Raw genomic sequence first — 23,082 nt, 5'->3', positions numbered from 1 at the left:
TCACCGCAGTGGCAGAAGAGTACTGAAATCGAGCATTTTGCAATCTTCCTTTCATTTTCTGTGACCTGGTTATAACGATGACCACTGGATTTGATCAAGCCGCTGTCTGTAGAATGAATAAGCGTGGACCCGTGTAATGTGGAGTCTTAGAGAAATACCGACGTTCACTAATATGCTCTTCTTACTCCCAGTTTATGCACAGGACTTCCCAAAAAATGGCATATTTTATTGACCCTGAAAAGATAATTGCCCTAGTCAACCCGTGACCAGAATTTTTATTCAAACCCCCCCCCCCTCCCGCCAATCTTGCGTCGGTTACTCGACACCAACAGAACCACCGAGCTGACTGCAATTGCCTGCTTCTTGACGAGGCTGCGATGAAACGAACAGACTAAAGTGGCACGCGGCAACGCACACCGACCTGGAAGGACATGAGGAAGGAGTTGACGTAGAGGAAGATGACCTGCGAGATCTCGTCCTCGCCTGGGTTCACGAAGAACAGCATATAGGTGATGCCGAGCAGCGGCAGCAGCACCAGCGTGGCCTTCACGGCCTTCCTGCAGCGTAGCAGGGCGGAGGGTCAGAGGTTAGCCCAGGGGTCAACAACCAAAATAACAAGAAGAGCCATTTCTTTCCAATTCGGTACAAAATTCAGTATTTCAAGAGCCGCAATGCATCTGAGTACATACGTACTCATCGTCAAGAAGCAGCCCGTAAAGAGCCGCATGCGGCTCCGGAGCCGTAGGTTGCCGACCCCTGGGTTAGCCCCTTAGCGCCGGCGGACGAGGGAAAGGCTGCCCGAGTCCCAGCCTCAACGCCCCCCCACCCCCACACCCACCGCCACCCTCCAAACGGCTCTTACAGCCAAGTTACAAAAAAAAGCGTCGGTACAAAAGTGAGCATAATTAAGAGGTGAATGCCACAGCCTTGTCTAGTATACACAGGGGGTGAGGGCTCGAGCAGAACACGCGGTAGACACGAGCAGATCGTATCGTCACTCGCTCTGCTCAGCGGCGAAGGTTTTGTTGAACGTCCACTGTGGCGGTGTGGCTCGCCCTCAGTTCTCGTATGACCCTCCCATTATCTCAGAGGTCACGCTGCAGGCTTGTCAGAGGTTAGAGGGAAGAGGACGCCGAGGAATACAAATCGATGCTTGTAGACCCCGGACTGCAAGGTGACGGGAAGATGGCATGAGAGCTGTGTACTGAATCTCTCTGCGCGTAGCTTCGAGTGTCACCCCCCTTCGCTTGATGTGGGGTTTTCGTCAGGCACACCTCCACCCCCCCCCCCACCCCCGCGCGCGAAACATTGTCGTTCATGGAATTGGCTCAACAGCAAAAAAACGCGGTGCCCTCTTCACAGCAAAAAGTCGTGAGGCTCAGCAAGTCTTCCTTCGGTACATATAGGGCATTATTACCATCGTTATTGGAGAGTGGGTGGCCACAGAGGTTTCAGAGGGCGGAGTGAGGGACAAAGGCGAGACGCAGCTGCAGAGTTGCGGAAATCACCGCCGGGTTGGAAGAGGACGGCGGATGCAGGAGTGGGGTGGGGGGGCAGAGCAAGAGAGTTGCCCATAGAGGCAGGGAAGAATGATAAATTGCGAGTTAATGGGAATGCGTTTTCCGTGGCGTTCAGGTGAGGTATGGAGGTGGCAGGTCGTTTGTACGCGCGTGCGGAACGTGGCAAAAAAAATGGGGGGGACGAAGACAAAGAGAGATGGAGAGGGCGCGCGCGTATAATCCACTATCGATTCCTCCACACGGCGTCCAATTCTATCAGAGAAAATATGCCGCCTTTTATCGGATAATGTGTTCATATATACAACCATTACGTATACATCCTGTGCGTAATGGCGTGACATCGCGATGGTACGGACCATAGTGGCAACACGATAATCATTGCGGTGGTGGCGGCCTGGCTATTTTTAAAAGAATAGAGAAAGAGAGAAACATCTCTGGGGCCTTTGGGCCAGCGCCAGCAGACGCGGCATTATCTTCTCAGCCCAGTCAAATGCAAAGACAAAGATGCCCCGTATAACCTTAACAGAATGTTGGGGCAAGTGCTGTTAGCGAGCATCTATGGAGGCCGACAAGGCACACGAGGGGGTGGGTGGCCAGCACCACGCCTGACCGCCTTTGTCTCCCCAGTGGCGATGTTTACACACCGCACCAGGTACTCATTTCAACCTCGGGGGAGGCTCAGGACCGGTACAGCATTGGCCGTGAGCGAGAATCGAACTCGGGTCGCCGGGTTCGTAGCACAGCGTGCTAACTACGACGCCACCGCTCCCCAGACACATAGATACACGCACAAAGACAAATATCCCCCGTATAGCCCCAGCAGACTGTTGGGGCAAGTGCTATTTGCGAGCACACATGACGGGCTGGTGTGGGCACCTCCTCGCCTACACATTGCACCAAGTGCTATTTTAGGCTGAGTTAACCTTGGCGAGGCCCAGGACAGATTCAAATTACACTGGCCGCTGATGTTTTTTATGATAGAGAATGGAGGGTGGGCGAGTGGGAGGTTTGCAGGGGTCGTATAATTATATGCGAACAACTCTGTCACTATTAAACATCTAAATCCACCCCTCACCAATACAAAGACAAATATCCCCCATATAGCCTCAACAGACTTTTAGGGAAAGTGCGACACGCACACGCATATGGGCATTTTCAGTTGATGTAGGTCGGTGTGGAGATCACACGGTTGTATTTAACGCAATAACAAAATACCAATTATATATCTGAATTGACGTGATATTGTTAAATTTGACTGCGAAATGCAGTTGTACATTTTAAATACACATGTATAACGTGCATTCCTTACTCTGGTGATAAATGCAACATATATGCAGCTTCCACAAAACTAGGATAACAAAAATGAAACAAATTAAACGATTATAATATACCACGGAACTTACAGGGTTTCGTGTGCACTTATGCGGGAGGTACTGACCCTGATAGCGATGGGCACAAATCATTCCTCCAGTCGAGATAAAGATTCGGATTCTTTGGTGCTGCCCTCTGTTCTGAGCCCACATCTCAATCGAGTCCTCCTCCCGATTCCCTCGAGGTGTCCAGCTCAACTCGAGCGTCCGCGAACAATTCCCGTTGCTCATCTCCGTATTAAATATGCGGGGAGATTAATGAAATGACACAGATGGAATACGAACACCGGGTTGCTTTGTCACGAAAATACGCCCGGGGATTTGAGAGCGAGCGAGCGAGCGAGTCGTGAATTTTTGGCACAACAAGCCGCTGTCAGACCAGCCACCATCTGTACGCAGAGAAGTTCGTTTTCATTTCGAGGTCTGCCCCGTGGCAGGGAATCTTTGCCGAGACTGCAGAGGAGGTGAAAAGGATAAAAAGCGTGGTTATCTGCGAGTTTGGTGATCCCAGATGAGATTTTAAAAAATCAGAGAGGGAAAAAAAAATGTTGGCGAGTAAAAAATTGTGTGACAGGGTTTGCGCTAATCCGTATCTTTGCTAGCACTTCACCCAGCTAAACCTTGGGGCGGGGTGACTCATTTCGGGATACAAAATGTGTTGCGTATAAGTAACGCTTTCATTATATAAATATTTAATGTATCTAAATAGATAAATATAAATCCTCGGTCCGTCCCGTGTTACTCGTGGGGAAGCTCAACGCCTCTGCTCACCGGGATCCTGTGACATCAGTGCGAGCCCTTTACGAATTCACCCCGAAAATATGTCGGCAAAGAGAAAATATATATTTACTATTTCACATTCTTGCCATACAGTATATAAAATATGGTGTATGGCATTAAACGGCCGTCTAAAAAAATCCAAGGCGGTGCTGGCGGGGGGGGGGCAGCTGCCCCTTTACCCCCCCCCCCCACACACACTCCCACCAAAGACAAAGATCCCCCGTATAGCCTTAACAGACTGTTGGGGAAAGTGCTGTTAGCAAGTAGCACCTGTGAAGGCTGGCACAGTAGACGAAGGGGTGGGTGGCCAGCACCACGCCTGATCGCCTTTGTCTCCCCAATAGCAATGTTTACACCACCCTACCAGGTACTCATTTGAGCCTGAGTCAACCTAGGGGAGGAGGCCCAGGACCGGGGAAAATAATCGTCACCGGTGTTGGCCATGAGCGAGAACTAAACTCGGGTCGCCGGGTTTGTGACGCGACGCGCTGACCTCTACCCCCCCCCCCCCCCCGCTCTGTGGTATAGATCTCGGGCTTGTGCGAGATGAGGCCTTTTCCTCCGCCGTGTTTGCACAACAACGTTTGAAACACATGGACGGCCACCGTCGGACGTCTATATTTTCGTAACGCGCCATTATAATTTTTCCTTCTATGCCTCGTTAAAATTGAAAGCAACGTGCACTTTAATTTCTAAGTGCTTATATAAAAAAAACAGTTCCTTTAAACAAAAGATATATATATACGGCATGAACGTTTTAGAAACGTTGTGCTAATTATAGGGAGATTAGTTTGAATGAGCAGGCACAGCTGCTACGTTTGGCGGCGCGGCGGCGTTTCTGTCAGAATGGAATCTTGGCCTCCGAGCGGAATTCTGGGAATTGGAAAATATGAGATATTTAAAGATACCGATCGTTAAAGATGCATTTTTATTGCGAAGCACCTTGGACAGCATCTCTGGTGCCTCCTCGTTTGTCAGACTCCCTGGGAAGAGGGGTTGTCCAAAGGTAATCCGTGATTAACAGGAGAAACACAGACTAATTACAAGACCTTTGGCGGTTCTGAACTGCCATCACACCCATCGATATGGTGAATTGTCATAGCTCTGGGTGATAATGCCCTCCAATAATCTAATAGTTTTTTTTTTTACATTGCACTGCTAATGTTAAAAAGCCAATAAGTGGCTCCAGAGGTCACACAAACTCATTCCATGCAATGTACTCACATTGTCTATAATCCATTCTCACAAGCGTGATTCACAGCACACTTCGCAAGCGGTATGAACACTTTTTCAGTGATACAACGTCCCTTTCCTACTGCTGCTCCGTTTTCAGCCATCACCAACGCTCTTCCGAGATTAGGAAGCTACTATAACTTTGTCACTTTTAAATGTAGATTAAAAACTACATTTCTTAGAACAGCTTTTTATGCTTAATTTGTTCTGCTCCCCCCCACGTCCAATTAGCATGGTTGGCTACGTACGGTGCGAAAGAGGTTCAACATACATACACCATTCATACATGCTCACTGCACAACAAGGCCACGCTACTCTTGCGCGCGCATGGAACTGCTTACTCTGAGCCACGGCGGAGGTAGATATACCGACTCCACGAGCATCTTCATGCACCCCAGACTGATCCCCATAGAATACTGAGGGCGTAATCGTTCTCGCTCTGTCACAATGTAATGGGTCATCATCACAAGCGAGGGCTGCAGAGGAATTCAATAACTTTTCGTCCGTTCCATTGCGGCGAAGTACTCGCGCTTAACGGGGCTACATCCACACGTGGTTTGTGTGTGTGTGCGCGTCATTTTAAAGCTATCAAGGGGCTGGAGGGGTCACAGTGAGCCCATGACACAAGCGACAATGTGCAACTCAAGAACGTGTATGAAGCTTAGGAGTCGATACTAATCGATGATTCAATGCATAGCTACACTCCAGTAAAGGCCCCGGGCATTGGACTCAGCAGCAGCAGCAGCAGAGCAAACAGCAGCGGGGTACAGAATAGAAGAATGCAGCAAAGCAGCTGGTGGGCCGTGCGCATCACAGAATGGGGATAGCTAAAGCAAACACAATAAAACAAATGTTCTAATCAGGAATGCGAGTCCAATGTCATCATTTGAGTTTATGACCGATCATAAGCTGACTACTTTGCCACACGCAGTATGTAGTTTCTTGCAAAGGAAAAAAAATCTGGACAGCTTTCAAGCATCCACGATGTAAAACGCATCACTGAAGTCAGAAAAAAACATCAGCTCCCAGCAGGGAAACAAGCTTCCGCATGCAAACGATGTGATGCCTAATTTGATAATGGGGAAGAACTTTCAAGGGGTTGAGCAACAATAATTGACTCCCCTGCCCAAAAGAATCACTCCGATGACAGGGCCGCCTTGGAGCCCGTCTTCGCGCAGCCCACGGAACCATTCAGGGGCCTCCCATGGCCATAACGGATCCTGTGACTTCTCCGCCTACAGATTAGGGTCATCCCTGTGTGCACTGGGTCATGAATAAAATCATGACTGGGCTGTATATTTCTATCACAATGTCAAGATAATGTTGAATGCGACTGAGGTTTAAAATGGTATTCGGGTAAAAGAGCTTTAATTTTGATACCACCTTAAAAGCTATGCCCACTCGTGTGACAGCATGTAAGTAATCGTCCAACGTTAAGCAACTTCAACTTTCAACGTCGTTGGAGCTACGTGGTACGGGGAATGTTGTGTGGCCACTTGTGTTTTATTGCTTTAAGATCGCTTGGGTGGGTGCGTATGAGATGCGTATCGCTCTTCGCCTTATACTTGAACAAGACCATATGTTTATTTTGAGTAATACAGGAAAGTAAGGGATATTCAAACTAATCTAGGATTATTTGGCAAAAACATTTCAGTCAGAGTTTTTTTTTTTTTGCATGTGTTAACACACTTTCAAATTGTTGAAATTTGTATGAAAGTGGTCGTTAACATTGCATATGAATCACATCGCTTCACGAATGGACCAGAGCCATTAGCGTTGAAGATGCTGGATTTGAATTCCTTACAAATAACTACTTAATTTTGTATTGTAAAAGTGGCAATCGAAGTAGTTAAAAAATGTATTTTCTCATTTTAACAAAAACATTTTTTGAAAACTTCTACTAACTTGGAATGAAGAAAAACAAATATGTTTACAGAATGGCCGCCAGGAGACGATCGTACTTACTGAGTTTGGAATATAGCCCTGCCATAAGATATCCACCGATTTAATTGCCTACAACATATTTGGCTGACTGTTTCAAAGTGTCGCAAACGACTGTGGAACTCTGACATCAGAAGCAGCCGAGCGTGACGAATCCTACTTTCACCCTCCCGGCCACTGCCTCCTCATCCTTCTCTTCCTGAGCTTCCTCCCCGATTCCCCGCAGAACGGCTACACTCTATCACCATCTGTTAAGGCAATTCATTCGGCAGAATGTTTAAAAGCTTGCGAATGCTCCTCTGGGAGCATCAGATAGGTCGACTCAGCCTCAAATTAGTACCTGGTGCTCATTTGGTGCAGCATGTAAACATCGCCACTGGGGAGACAAAGGCGGTTGGGGCGTGGTGCTGGCTACCCGCCCCCCCCCCGCAGCCTGGCCTCATTCGGCAGTTTCCATGAAATGATGGCCGATTGCCGGAGAAGTTCTGACATTGCGTCTCCACCACCCTCCTCCCCGTTGTGTTTTGTGTCGCGCCGTTCGTTTCCTCGTTCGTTGGTCGGCACGGTGCCCGATATTTCGTTCCGCGTGCTGGATCCTCCTTCAGCACGCGGAGAAAAACGTCGGACATCGCGCTGATCGACCCACGGCGCAACCTGAAAGCGCATCGGAGGGCGACACAGCACGATGGTATAAACCTGCTCAGCAGCATGATGGCTAAGACTCTTTCTCCGTTTCATTGCCTCCATTGCTCCCTTATCCTCCCTTCACCTCTCTCGTGCTCTCTGTCTCTGTCACTTATTGTTGAATACATTCCTGGCAGAGACGTGTTGCGACCAATGACGTATGAACAATGATTCTGAAATCAAAAAGCCCCACACAAGCAGCAGCATCCAAAGGCTGCACCCAGTGACAACTATCGAATCTGAAAATTATCAGAGGACATCATTATAGCGCCGGCCAGAAAACCAACACACAGAAACATGTAACAACAACAAAAAATCACACAACCATTTACACATTATGCTAAAACCACCAGCAGCTCCTGAAGAAGTGGATTGTGGTCCTGTGAAATCCCAAGCAATGAAAGTGCAAAATATGCTGGAACAGAGATGTAAGGTGTTTAAACTTGGTAATATTTTACAAGTTGGGACCTTTTGAAATGACGCCATTGATATGAGAGACAGGTCTTAAAATAAAAAAAATGTCCATTGCTCTATATCACCATGAATATAATGTGTCAAATACGGACACATTTCAAGCGGCTGTACAAGGCAGCCCATAGAAACATAAACATTACATGCAGATTTTATATACATATTTTTTTTCATAAAAACAAAACCGCCCGTTGGGCATATGGAGCAGCAGCAGCAGTAGCAGCACGGGACGCTACACAGAGCCGTCTCAAGTACCGCCACCCCCACGCACAACTGCCGCTCTACCCGTGGTGTGCATTCAATGTCATGCAGGCACAGCCAAAGGATTGAGGAAATGAATCATTATTGGGATTAAAATGTGAAAAGATGGAAATACAAGAAAAACATGTTCTTGGAAAGTACTGTAAAACGAGTCACACGCAGAGGAGAGAAGGATGATCTTAACTTTGGACTTAAAGAGGGCAAATTAATCAATGGTGCTGATAACTAATGAGAGAGAATTTCAACCACAGTAGCAGCAGAAGAGAAGGAGCAACCCCCGTAGTTTCGAGGTTGATTTTGGGTTTGACCAAGTGGCTAAGGCTGCTAAGAGTAAAGGAACGGGAGAGGAGGGTGAGATGAGAGGGGAAGAGGCAGGCTGGAGCAAGTCCAATTTAGGACCATAAAGCCGGCGAGGGCGCTCTTGTTGCTGATCTTAAATCAAACTGGGGACAAGTGAAAAGATTTGAAAATTGAGAATTGGGGAGATGTGCCGAGTCGTGAGACAGAAAGTTTGATCAGGGGAGATGACATCACTTCTGATGTGAGATCTCGTCCGTTGTATTTTTGTAATTTGAAAGCTTCTGCTGACTAACGGAGCTATTTGGTCAGAATGTTCCATTGTTTTTTTTATTAAAACTTTTTTGTTGTTGTTATGGATCGAGAGTAGGGGAAACAAAACAACGATCGCAAGTGGAAAGGACTTCGTGTTAAAAACGGGAGGTACATCACCTGTACTGGATGGTCTCCGAGGTTGTCGATGCTCGTAGTTTGGTCATCAAAATCGTCACGATGTTGAAGAGAAAAATGAAATTGATCTGTTCAGGGAAACAACAGAATGTTAAACGGTGTCAGAAGCTGGCTAAAGCAGTTGGTTCTTGCATGTGCAACGGAACTCAGGCGATAAATTCTGCAGCAATGGAATTATAGCTTGGGACATGAAACCCGATAGTCGCAAAATGTGACACGAGGACAAACGTTCTCATCACATCCGGTTGGTCCAATGCATCAGAGCCACTTAACTACCACATCCCAATGGTCGACATTGTTCTTGCAATTCCGTTCTTGCGAAGAGGCCCCAAAATATTCAGAGTCCTATCTGTAGGCGTGCTGACGTGCCGTGAGCAGGCGTTATTAAATTAGAAGTGAGATTGAGGCAGGTGACGAAAGTGCTTTTCATCAAGGGCGGCCCTCAGCCATGTTCGCGGATGATGATAGCCATGTGACAATCGACCTCTCCCGTGATTCCATGCATTTTCCAGAATCGAGCTCACGATTAGAATCAAGAATTGCGTCTTATTTTGTTTGTTGAGTTTGTACTACACCTCATTGATATTGTTTTTCATCGGTCTAAAGTTACATTTAATAAGTTGATTGTAACATCGCCCAGTAAGCGCCTCCTTTTTTTGATCCATTGTCGAATTAAGGCCTTTCCACACCGTGTTGTCCGTGCGAGTTATTTGACCGCCAAATTGGTCAGTGCGGCATGGTGCAGTTGAACGAGGGAGGCATAAACCGGCTCAGATGTCACTCGCTAATGACGCTCGCCGATGATGATTTCACTGGCGTCGTTGGGTTGAGAGCAAGGGGCACTCACACCACTGCCGACTCACCACTCACGCATTTGGCTTCGAGTGTTGCCACTTTATTGCACACGTCACGCGTCGCAGCAATGGTTTGGTTCGAACGCCACCGTATATGGCTTCAAGCATTACACAATTAATTGCGGGTGCAGCTCCTCGTATACGGCCAAGTATTGGGCCACTATTATGTGGCCGGCTCTACTCCGCATGAAGTGGCGATGCCATGGTCGGTGCTGGCCGTCAAGTGTCTCGCGAGCGCTTCCCTCACCAGCAGCACGAGGATAATGGGCCCTTGGTAGATGTAGTCGATGTACTTCCCGGGCGTTTTCCCAAACCAGCACCTCGAGAAAGAGACGGAACAAATTAAACCATTAAGGGAGAACTGGAAAATTATTTGTCTCTCGTCATTTAAATTGCCATCATTATTGTCATCATGAAGGCGAAATGGCACTCCAATGAAATGTAATTCTTGAAAGGTGTGTCATAGATCAGGTCTCTCACAAAATCCGATGTATTTAACTCAATCCATCTGGTAATGGAGTTGCTGACAGTTTCAGAAGGGCTTAATTAAGCAAATGAAGTTGTAATATTCACGCTATCTAACCCAAAACAAACTCTATTATGGTCGCGAAAGCCAATGTGTTAAACTGTAATATCATCATAATCATCGTTAATTATTGCTTGCAACGCTTGTATCAGAGCAAGGTTTCAGAGTGCTTAAGTGATGAATGGAGCGGCTTGAAAAAATTGGCGGAGCGGTGCAGGAGGATGATCCTTTGTGTCATTAAACAGAGCGCGTTCAATGCGACGCACGCATCACAGCCGTGTGGACAAGGAGGCTTTGGCGAGACAGAGGAGCGCCGTGCATCAATCGCTGGCGCGAGCGACGGCCGCGACCCTTCCGATGCCGCACCGCGCAGATGAGCGACTTACTTTTCATCTTCGAAATGCAGCTTCACCATGGCCCAGATTATGATTATCGGCGCGGGTATCACTGAAAAATGATCATTAGTGGGGGCACAAAACACACAGACGGTCCATTAGTCAAGCAATGTTTTTTTTTTACCCCCCGCGCAAAAATACAAATTGAAGAAAGAAAAAGTAATGGCGTTTCGGATTCGTAACATATTACACACTTAATAGCCTGGGAAAAGGAGGCAAGGGGAAAACGATTTTACGAGCTAAACATTAATGAGTTTTCACAGTGACACATTTCGTTTTTTGAGTTGCAATTATGTAAACGTGAGGGCTTGAGATAGATCGGTTGTGCTGGATGGAATGTTCGGTCGAGTCCTGGGGCAATGAATGCAGTTCTGCCAAACCGAGAGCAAATTTGTGCTGCGTTGCGCCTACCTTTGTTTAATACCATCAACATCTCATTAAAAGTGACACGTTTCTCCAATGATACGTGCGTACTGAGCATCTTATCATTTCTACTGCCAGAGATTGTCTCGTAAATATACTCAGCACCTCCGATGAACGTGGTTGGCTCTGTACGGAGCAAAATAAATTGAACACACATACTGCTCAGCTTGGTTGTGTTATCTGACGAGATAGGGCATATTCAGGGTGACTTGGTCGAATGTATCGCGGGCATCCTGTACGCGAAAGTTATGAGTAGCAGCGTGTGCTTTGGCAGCTATTCTGAGGATGGCCCACACGTGCTTCACTCATAAACCATCATCACGCGAACCCCGGTCATTCTCGCAGCGGCTTCTGGCTCAGCCATCGAACAAAGACGATCACCGCATCGCGCGTATTCAGATGCGCTTCTGCGGCCGTCTGGAACTGCTCTTCTTTTCGATACTCAGAAAGCCACTGGAGCTTTACGCTTTTAAATGTAAATAAAAACTCATTTATTTAGAACTGTTTTTTTTGTGTTTAGTTTCTTGTCCTTTCCTGCGCACCTCCTGATTAGCACGGTTGGATACGTACGGTGCGAAAGAAGTTCAACATCCATATGTACATGCTCCACGTGTCCCGTGCGGCTATGCCAATCAACCGTCACACCCACCCCAGCCGATGCAGATGAAGATCCACTTGCGCAGCTTGTCAGTGGAGTAGGTCATGACTATGGCTGTGTGGAGGTAGCAGCCCTCGACAAACATCCAGAAGAAGTTGGTCACCTGGAAGTAGTTGAAGATGGTGATGATGACGCAGCACCAGGGCTGTGTACGCACACACACACAGACACATAAGCAGGTCATATGTAGGCCTATACATTAATGTCAGACATTCTATTAATGAACGACTTCTTTGAAAATAAAAATTATAATGTATTGTCTTTTTTCAAATGTTATTCTAACTGTGTTTCTGGAGTAATGCCACAAGGTGAAGTACCCATTGGAATGCTTGCGGAAAAGTGTAACCCGTTGTGCTGGAGAAGTGCCCACGTAAATAGAGTTCAGAGAACTTCTTTTGAGACGTCTCCAAGTGACCTCTGTGATCCACACACCCTGCTTCAGCCAGAGATGTGTTTGTAGTGAGGGAGCCAGGCCAATGTTTTGGAATTATCAGAGCTGGAATGTAGGCACATTGCGTGAAGAGTTACATGCATGTCGTGGGGTTGTTTTTGTTGCGTATTCGCTGGCGGGTGGGCCGAAACCATCAACTCGCTACACTCGAGAACACACTTTCGTCGCGAGCGGCAGAAATGCAGATTTGAACCCAGGATCTTGCTCGGGCCAGCTTAGAGCTTTGACCCCTGAAGCACCAGATCACCCCTGATTACAATTTACTACGGCTGTAAATGTTTATCTTACAACTACATGTGGTCTGTGAAATACAGCTCAAATATAAATTGGGATGATTACCAAAGCGATGAAACTCGGTTTCTATGCTACTATGCTTTATACATATGCCGCTGTTTTTTTTTCATGTAATAGTTTTTTTCAGTATGTATAATATTCAATACGTTTTAGTGTTCAGTTATTTGAACGTGGGAAAAGCACCACGTAAATAAAACGCATTATTATTATAATGTGTTAACTCAGTGTGTAAGTACAAAAAAATGCAGTTGGTAAATGACTGCATCGCATTACTACGTATCAATGATGTCACCTGTGGCATATTGATGCTCATCACATACCATCGTGATCAGGCATCTGGTAAATTATACGGCAGGAGCGTACAAAATGTGATTACAAAAACACACTGATATGGCACGCCGCGCGTTAATACAACACCTCACACTGCTGAAGTTACCCGGCTCCTTCCTTCCGTCCGTCATCCTAACGCGCCAATACATTTCCATCCGTATCTCTGGAGCCGTTTAGACACATGAGCGCTTTCACAAATGCAACCCCAACGCTCATTTTGCGCTCTAGCGGCGTTGATGACCGCCGGAGCACCGAAACCCTCGCAGCGGCGCTTCCCGCCCCGCTGTGCTGGCTATGACGCAGGGACCTGTGGGAGGTGCTCATATTGAAGCGGCGTTTAAACTAAAACTATTATTTTTTATTTCACCAAGTAAGGCCCACTGAGGTATATAGCTCTTGCTCTGAAGCTTTCGTGACTGCAAGGATTCATACGCTGCATCAGCAGTAGGCCACGCTTTCCCACCTGATGACGGATGCTTGTGTTGTGCCCGAAACGTCGTGATTTAATTGAGTTGTTTTCATTTATTTTATTTTTTACCTACGTGACTTTACCGAAAAAAACAAAGAGTATATAGCTCTTTTTCTGAGAAGCGACCTGGCACCTCCGATTAACAGCACGGTTGTCTAGGTACAGTGCGAAAGAAGTTACACATTTTTAGTGACGTGGACTGTGTCACTTTGGCGCATGGCACTGGTTGCTGGCACAGAGGGAGATGGGCAAGTGACGTAGCCCTGTCTGCCAACAGGAGGTCTCGAGCCGGGGAGAGGGACGCGAGGGGGATAAGGGGGGGGGGGTGTGATCAAGCCCGGGAACCTTCTAGTGGGTTCAAGAAAGGGGGGCGTGTCCGAAGGCAGAGCCACGCGAGGTGGATAAAAGGGGGACCGCTAGCGAAGGTTAAGGGCTGTTGTTGGAGAAGAACCGTCAAGCTGTTGGAGTCTTCGTCACCGCCTTCACCTTCTCGGGCAGCCTGTTAGCTGTGCTGACCTTAATGTCGTTAACCCTTGTGCCTGTGAAGGCTGCAATAAATAGAGTGTCTCCTACAATTAGTCTCTCCGAGTGATTCACTACACGTGCATGCAAATGATAACTCAACGAAGTGGCTCATCACGTGGATATTTATAGCAGCTAAATACTCAAAATGCACGTTGTTTATGAATGTGGTGGGAAAAACCGAAGGTCACGGAGAAAAATCCAGGCGACCAGGTCGGTATCGAACCCAGACGAGGTAGTTAACATCTCGCTACCGTGCGTTTGTGAAATATTTCACCGTTCAGAGCAGCCAGAGAGGGGAGGGAGGGGCGGAGTGAACACTTTTGCAGTACCGTGTTGTCTTTTGAATGCCCAATTAAACACACAAGCCCCCGCTTAAAACTCAAGTCAAGTTTAATTTACATTTTCCTAAAGCAAGTAGTGCCTTTCTGGCACATATTTGCCACCCAAAGCACTAGCTATTGCTATTTATGTAGGTTCCAATTAGCACTTGGGTTTTATAACATGTATTATCCACAATGCACAACGCAAGTAGCCGTCCTCAGGTGAAGAACAGGTCCTGTTCTTCACCTGAGGACGGCTGCTTGCGTTGTGGCCGAAACGTCGTGAGAATTGTATGTTATTATGTTTTGTTTTTATTATTTTATTATTTCCCTTCTACGTGACTTTACCGAAAGAACTAAGAAGATGAATCCCTGCAGTCATGAAAGCTTTAAATCGAAATTTAAGATGTATTATGTAGGCGCGCTCAGATTTCTCTCCACAGAGATTTGTTAGAATTGTCATGCCTTGGGGGTCGTGACTTTATTCAATCATCAATTATTTTTATTTCTTAACTCGTATCATCTCATTTTTATTGCCCCTTGTTCATTTAGGTGTCATATGTGCAATTTGTTTCACCACTGCATACTGAGCACATCAGCATAATTTGCATGTCATAAAAAAGCCTCAAATAACTGTCGCTTACGGGCAACCTTCGATGGTTGTATAATGAGCCTAAGGATTGATTTGAAGGCAGGAGTCAATGCGTGCATAACCCAAGGGGAGAAAGTGGCAACACGTGATAAATAGAGACAAAGTATGGCGAGCGATCGAACACAGACGGCCACTGTATCGCACTCTTTCAGATGCGCTTCTGCGGCCGTCTGGAACGCTCTTCCTTCCGATATTAGGAAACCACTGGAGCTAGACACGTTTACATCTTCTAGGTTGACACATTTATTTCTGTAAAACTGATTTTATGTTTAGTTTGTTGTCTCTCTCTCCCACATCTCTGATTAGCACGGTTAGCTACATACGGTGCGAAAGAAGTTTAACGTACACATCTGTACTGTATACAGGGTGTTCCCATCTAACAGGTTTCATGACAATTTTACCTGGGCCTTTGGAGAAAGACAATGACAACATTGATAGCGTGTACACTATTCACCATTCAGTAGAGTTTACTTCACAGCATGATGTAGAAAACAAAAACCCAAATACGATCATCATTTGACTTTTGGCAGCACGTCATGCATGGGGTTACTGACGTAACATGATCGCTCGATAGAGGTAGAAGTCAGACAAAGAGAAACGCATTCTTGCAATTTCGCTCATTATAAATGGGGGACCATTCTGGGCATGGTTCGTGATAACGACGACGTTGTGTACCATGAAGATATTCTTAGGTTTTTTCAATAAAGTCACGTAGGTAAAAAATTTTAATTAATAAAAATAAAATAAAAATAAAAATCACGACGTTTCTTGGGATTTCTCCCACTTGATACAGCTATCGTGCTGTGACTGTTCCACCTGAAGACGGAAGCTTGTGTTGCCTCCGAAACGTCGTGATTTTTTTATTTATTTTTTATTTTACTTTTATTAATTTTTATTTTTTACCTACGTGACTTTACCGAAAAAACCGAAGAATATAAATCCTTGCAGTCACGAAAGCTTCAAATCTAGTACCATAAAGATAGCCCCACAATGAAGCTTCATATTCCGAAGTCGAGGACCTCTATTTATTCACGAACATTTTAAAACGTAAACAAGGCATTGCTGCTTCTTCAACAAAGTAACACCAAAAAAAAGGTACGTTACAGGGTGCTGTATACATTGAGAGAATGTTGTTGTAGAATAAAAGTCCGATGCACAACAGGTATTTTTTTTTTACTGATTGGCCGTGTCGGGTGGTGGAGGGTTACGACACATTTATAATTAACGCGATCTAAACCCAAAAACGTTGATTATGAGGTATTTTTTGTTGTTAAAGAGATCTTGATCCGGCATGATATCACGGACAAAAAGCAATGCTGTAAAATTCCCTGCTCATACAAAAAAATATGTTTTAACTCTACTGGCGGAAACTGCATGCTTTCAGCTGTGAACTGAAACCACTTCCATTACAGCTGATTGTTGTTGTTGTTTTCCTACAAACGCCGTGAAAATAACATGCAAAATGTGTAACAAAAGCAATAATATATCGACGTGAATATGGACGGCTCATGTAACAGTGCACAATAAGCAGCATCCTGTTGTCCTGGGCTTAATTGAGGCTTCAGGGGACTCTAACACGCATGGCTATAATACCTGTAATCTAACCAAACTCCGTGTCATGGAGGGCATTGATCGAGCCCTCAATCCATGGAACGATTCATCAAGCGGCAAAAATTCACCTCTACGCATACCCGCAGGCATGCAGCCACGTGACCTAACATTTAGAATACTTGAACGCCAGTCGGGTGTTTTGTCATCAATATCTCGGCAAAGTACAGACGCACCACCCGTGTGTTCAGATGCTTTACGATCAAAACATATTTTTTATTTCTCTGACCAGACTGCTTTGGAAGCCAGGGTCGGGGATAACTGCGGTTCATGACTGGGTGAATGTCAGGATTTTACTGCTAAGCTGAGTTGGCTGCCTCGAGACACATGCAAGTTGAACGTAAATGCCACGCGCGCTTGCCCAGCCACGATCTCCGCGAGTCACTGTAATTTACATCGCTTTGTCTTCTGCGCGCGTTCGTACCCCTGCGTGCAATGCCGCACAACCTCCTGTGGAAACTAAAGCGGCCCTAAACGATAGTAAATCCAATTCAATACCCGTTGGCTACAGACCCCTTACTTCCACGGACCGGTAAGCGTGAAATTAAACGACCTGTAGCTCGGGTACCTGAGCTTCCTGAATCTAGTTATATCTTGGGGGAATGTCAACACACGTGGCTATGTATGTGTGCATCTGTGCTCGCTAAAAGCATTTGGCCCAACAGTCTGTTACGGCTATACGGAAGATCTTTGTCTTCGTCTGTGTCTGCCTGTTGTGAGAGTGGGGCCGCAGCTGTTTGTGCACTGCACTGGGATTTCAGTGACCTGGCTTTGATTCGTAGTCAAGCTTAAAACCTTTAGCAATCATATTCTGAATCTGGCCTCATCCTCCGCCAAGTCAGCTCAGCCTTAGAACGAACTACAAACTGTAATAGGTCAATATCAATGCTAGGGAGACAGAGGTGGCCGGGAATGCGTGGTACTGGTCACACAAGGCTCAAGCTTGCCATTGTGAGCTAAATCACGACTTAATATCTGCATTTGTTGAAGGGAAATCTTCAACTTTATTTTTGTGTGCATTAGAGAAGGCAAAAAAAATCTAAGGAAAATGGGCAGGCCATATCATGAGAAAAACTGGTTCACACTTAAAATCGAGCGGCCGCCCACGTAAATACTGCAAGTGCATTAATCGTAAGAAATACGCGTCGAGGTTAAAGATCCCCTGACAAAGAGTATGCCATCTGTGTGCCAGCAACAGCGTCTACATTTTCCAGATTCAAGAACAGCCAGCAAATTACTCAATCGGGATTACAGAGAGCAATCATTGCCCCACACTGGCCGACTCATGCCCATGTTCAAGCCATTGCCGTGTCACAGTGTGCGCATAAGGACAACTGCCACTGGTGATCCCCTTTCAACTGTTTGATGCGATGTGATGTGAGGCACTCCGAGCCATCCCAGCATATAGGGCAGCGCTATGTCAAAAACAACTCGTGATCAATATTTTTAACTACGGAGGGGGAGACCCAGAGAAGGCAAAAGAAGCAGAGGGAAACAGCGGAAGAGATGGCAGCAGTGAAACGAAATCCAAGAATGCACAGGCGACTACCGGACAGGAACAACAAATAATAGGAATGTAATAAAATGGGGGAGGCATTAACCAGCAGTGGGACGTTACATGCGGCCAACAACAACAACAGCAGCAGCACTCGAGAACAGCGCGTGGACACACGTGGAGGTGCGCGCACGGACGCACGCGCGCCCCACGTGCGCACGCATCGGGCGGAACGTGCGTGACGGAGCTGTGTGTCCTCACCTCATTGCGCTCCTGCGTGCTCAGGTCGATGAGCTGCAGCAGGAACCAGGTGGCGTTGCGCAGGATGAACGTGGTCATGAGGTTCCAGTGGATCGCGTTCCGGAGGCAACGGATGCTCCTGCTCCACGCGCCAACATGCACACGGGCCCACAGCATTAACTTCCGATGCCGACAGCGGCGACCGCTGGCGCTCTCTCTCTCTCTCGCTCGCTCGCGTGCGGCAAACCGATCCGCACGGCCGCTCGTGCGGGCGGTGGCATCGCGCGACAAGCTGCTTGCGCCAACGTCGTTAGGGTTTGTGATGCGCAAGTGTGAATGTTCGGATTTGGTTTTGGCCCGATTTTCATCTCCAGCGAAGCTCTCTAAAACTCCCTCGAATGGAGGACCTTCCGCTCGCAGTGGCGTCAACAACCAATGGCGAGGCTGCACCATGCACCTTTCGCCTCTTATTTGTCGGTTTTTCAAATGTTGACATTGGCTTCGTGTCAAGAGATGAACAAATGTGTTTTGTATTTGTAAGTCTTGCAGCTAGCAATGCACCACCTTGTGTCAAGACCTGGCCAAGGTGATGTTACCAACGAGTTAATGTACTTCTGAAGTCCTTTCACTTAGTTTATCTATCCATAGTGGGTACACACCATTTATATGCTCTGAACAAAATACTTTTTGCAGGCCAAACTAACTTTTTAAATTCTCAGCTATGACATTTTGCCAAATTAATGATGGGGTTTTTTTGTGCAGTTATTGGTGACCGGGCTAAAACACAGCTCACTGCACCTGAGAACCCACTTTAATTAAAGGTGGCAGAAACCAGGATTCAGATGCCGAATTTTCATCAGAACTGTTCCATTAATGATACCAGGAAGAGGTAGGATTTCACCCACCTGACTTGCAATCTGCCACCTCACTGCCAATTCTAGCTGCAAAGCTACTGCTGGCACCGCATTGTCTTGCGTGATTTGTATGCGATGGCTGATGGAGAACTTTGGTGTCGCCTTACCGGAGGCACCAGAAGATGGTGAAGGCCGTCATGAGTGCAAGAAGGGAGACACAGTGGCCCAAGTAGTTCACAACAAGCGCCACCTTGTAGTGTTGGCTGTTCTTCTGCACACATGGCCAACAGCAACAGGGGGGAGAGTCAGTAGGGCCTTTTGAAAAAAAAACTTTTCGTCTTTTTTTCTCAACTTTATGCCGATTTTTATATCGGCATTCAAGCCAAGAGATTAAGAATCCGTACAGAACTCTCCCAGAGCGGCGGATCACTCTGCCTTAGAGAACGGCCTATGGAGGGAGATATCACAACGCTGCTTATTAAATGTTTCAAGTCATCTCTTGCCATTACTAGGGACAGCACTATCCAATCTATCTATATGGAGAGAATAAAAAATTGTCACGTGACAGGCAAATAATATTGTTGATCTCAGATCTAAACATGAGCCAAATTAAGGGCGAACCCAAAATTATTCTGTTGGGTTCCTTTTCTGTACTTGTGATACGTGCAGCACCGGACCTGTGACCCACGATTGTGGAAGACAAAGTCACAGAGTGATCCACGCTCAGACCAACAAAATACTCCATACATTCATCAATCACCCTGTGGCCCTTTTGCACAGCATATACCACTGCAGATGCAGTATCACCTAATAACATGCTCGGATTAGTGTACCTTGATGCTCACATCAACAAAGACGGGCACTGCATTGTGCACCTCCAGATGCACTTTTACAGCTGTCTGCAATGCTCATTCTTCTGATATTAGGAAGCCACTGGAGCTATGCACTTTTAAACCTCGACTGAAACCTCATTTCTTGAAGACAGTTTTTTATGTGTTTAGTTTCGTCCTTCTGCCGCACCTCCGATTAGCGAGGTTGGCTACGAAATAGGTTCGACATACAAACATGTCCATTGGCAGTCCTGGGCAAAGCATGGGAATTACACATTCCTCTGGTGGAATTAAGGACGAGCACTTTTTACTTTCCACAAAGTTTTTCTTGTGTTATTAATTCCAGAAGGATGATGGGCCGAGTCATCCACCGCGCTTATGTCCTTCCGATTATGAGTTCGGCACTTTCCCACTGCACAGCTGCATTTTAAATAATTATCGGCAATAATTTTACTCCCCTCCAATCATAAGGGTGTGATTGTGACTGCATCTGTGGCACAGCGAAGCATAATACCCACAGGGTTAAAGTGCGCCTCCTAATAGAACACGCCAAGGCTTCAACGGACTGTTAATCAAGGTGGCTAAACCATGGAACATCAGAGTTCCTCCCGTGTCAGGTGAGGTAGCTCTGTCCTCAGCACGGAGAGTTTTCCATGAGCATCGTGATTCTTATCCCTGTGACAGACGGGGACATGACTGGTACACAATCAGGAAGGGGGGAAACATTTTCAATTTGTGTAAAAAAAACCCTGATTAAGTTTGGAGGACTTGGTTGGAAATGTTTAGCCGTTATCAGTACCTGTGCCATCGTGTACGGTGCTAGGTCACTGTATTGGGATTGAGTGGATCAATTAACCCGTAACTGATAGTAATGGACATAGAACCTCGGATAAGAATACATCTGGGAAAACTCAACCTTGCCTATCCACTGCGAGCCTTCGAATCACTCTCCAGAAATGCCGGTCACAGGAGTGAAGTGGGAAGTGTGTCAGCTTCACTGTTTCTCTTCCTGCTGATATTGTAAGTCAACCGTCGCTCATGTGGGAGGTTTCTTCTTCTCCTTTGCTGCCCCCAACAGTCGTGGACTTCCTCTCACTTGCCATCTATGCGAATGACACCTTGCCCTTGATCGAGACATTCTTTTCTGCCACTGCCTATAACTGGCAGCGCCTCTTCTCATGTACATGCTAAATCAGTGGGAATTCAACTACAAGAAAAATTTGAAGTCAACAAAAAAACGCTGCAAATGCGGGCCAAAAAATGCGTGAGAGCAACACAAAAGTTCCATGCAACAAGTTTTCTGAGCAAAAGATCATTATTGTTGGGAAGGAAACAACTGGAAAATAACAGAGTATGAATATTCAGGGTCATTGTTGAAGGTGAATTGGGATCAAGATGATGAACTATAGATGTGAAGTGAGGGTATGCTGGAGTGCTTTGGAGATTTGAATGTCATTGTACCTCAAGTCAGCGCATATTTCCTGATACGATGAATGGATTGGGGAAAGCATTGACGCGGAAAAAGAAATTGGAATAAAAACTGTAATGTGCATGAAGCAGCGTGGAGGTGCGCGCTTGGAATGATGCTGAGAGGCAGAAAGACGAGCAAATGGATCAGAGAACGAACGCAGATGAGAGACACCGTGGGCTCGATCGTGAGACCAAATGGGGTAAACAAGGGCACGAGTGTGGAGCGATGAGATTAGCTCACGCGCGGGAGCCAGATGGATTGTTGCACCACAAGTACATGAGGGTTATAGACGATGCAGGGAGGCCTTAATCCAGCAGTGTGTAGATGATGGCCAGTGATGATGATGATTGATGGTATTTATGCCGTCTTCTTATTCACCATTATACACACGTGCCACTACTTCTGCAGCATCCTGAGATGCGATTGCATTTTGACCAATGCCCTGTATTATATTTATTTAAATGCATTCATTTCTAGTTGATCATTTTTTCCAAGCTAGCGCCCCCCGTGTGTCTGTTATTAAAGCGACACAGTGCAGAACTAGATGGGGGTCGAGCATGTGAGAGCGACGAGACCCCTGTGGCTATGGAATTCCACATCTCTTTGCGCTGCACTTGCTCTTTAAAAAAGGCCCTATGCAAATGGTCTCTATGGCCGTGACTTGCAATAGGTTGAGCCACATTAAAGTTGACACAAAACAAAAAGTAATTAAACATTTAGCTCAAGCTCACTCGTCAAACAACCTTGGTGCTTATGTCCGTTGAAAATTATTTTCTTGGCAAAGCACACATCTCGACTGCAAAACTTCACGCCACCGCAAATGTTCTATGGCGCAGGCTGTGGCAGAACAGAATTTGAGTTGCGCGAGCTGAAGAAATATGTTGGCCACCCGCGCGTTGTGAATACTCAACCCAACCACGTGATTTTGAGGATATAGGCTCATGAAAACAGTGTTGGCCAAAACGTTTCCACATTGAGATATTGCCCACAATACGCAGGCATTGGACACTATTTGGCCTCAAAGAGATGTGACGTTGTCTCCTGTCAAGCTTGACATTTTCCAATGCGATTTAGTGAAAACGGTGACAGGAAACATATCCCCATGCATATCTAGTTTGTAAACAATGTTAAACGATTACTTCAACAACAACAAATCCGAGAGGGTGTCCACTGGTGGGCCCGACTGATGGAATCAGCTCCTGTGCATCGATCAGCTCCTGTGCAGGAGCTGATCGATTGTTGAGGACCAAGAAGTTTAGTGACAGCTTGGGAAGGCCTTTATCCAGCAGTGGATTGAGCATGGCTGATGAGCATCATTGGTGAACGAGACATCCCAGGGGTAGATTTAAACCCAACTCCTTAAAATGTGTGTCTGCCTTCTTACTAACCCACTTGCAGTAGCCTACGATGAAAGTGTCTCTACACTTTTGAAGAGGCCTGAATTTCTGTCAGTGCCAAATGTGACTTCATCATTCCTCTCGCAGATGGAAGGATACACGTGGATGACTATTCTCCACTGTCAGAGCAATCGCTCCGATCTCGTTAACGTGTAGCAGATTGTTTCCTAGCTCTCCCTCGACTGCGGCTCTGGAGCACGTGGATGCATGCAGTCGGCTGAAGACGACACGAACTCCACGCGGCGCGGCCGGCCTTGCCGTTCGCTCGCTCGCCGCCTCGCTC

The 23,082-nt window shown here is 46.5% G+C and overlaps 1 protein-coding gene across 2 annotated transcripts in view; it reads right to left on the bottom strand.

The window, feature by feature from the left end:
- The window catches only part of LOC133346182 (corticotropin-releasing factor receptor 2-like), a 59,153-nt gene that overhangs the window by 3,174 nt on the left and 32,897 nt on the right, over window positions 1–23,082 (bottom strand). The window contains exons 5-11 of one of the 2 annotated variants that reach the window (XM_061557667.1): window positions 19,269–19,372; window positions 18,269–18,389; window positions 11,855–12,008; window positions 10,774–10,834; window positions 10,109–10,181; window positions 8,990–9,075; window positions 422–557 (exon numbers count right to left, since the gene is read on the bottom strand). In XM_061557667.1, coding sequence (XP_061413651.1) covers window positions 422–557; window positions 8,990–9,075; window positions 10,109–10,181; window positions 10,774–10,834; window positions 11,855–12,008; window positions 18,269–18,389; window positions 19,269–19,372 — 735 coding nt within the window. The remainder of the gene's footprint in view (window positions 1–421; window positions 558–8,989; window positions 9,076–10,108; window positions 10,182–10,773; window positions 10,835–11,854; window positions 12,009–18,268; window positions 18,390–19,268; window positions 19,373–23,082) is intronic. The other variant, XM_061557668.1, reaches the window with a different exon arrangement.

This window comes from Lethenteron reissneri, chromosome 23 (genome assembly GCF_015708825.2).
Source record: "Lethenteron reissneri isolate LAM-NWPU_2019-01 chromosome 23, ASM1570882v1, whole genome shotgun sequence".
NCBI lineage: Eukaryota > Metazoa > Chordata > Hyperoartia > Petromyzontiformes > Petromyzontidae > Lethenteron > Lethenteron reissneri.
The sequence above is the reverse complement of the archived record's forward strand: the minus strand, read 5'-3'. Positions and strand labels throughout refer to the sequence as shown.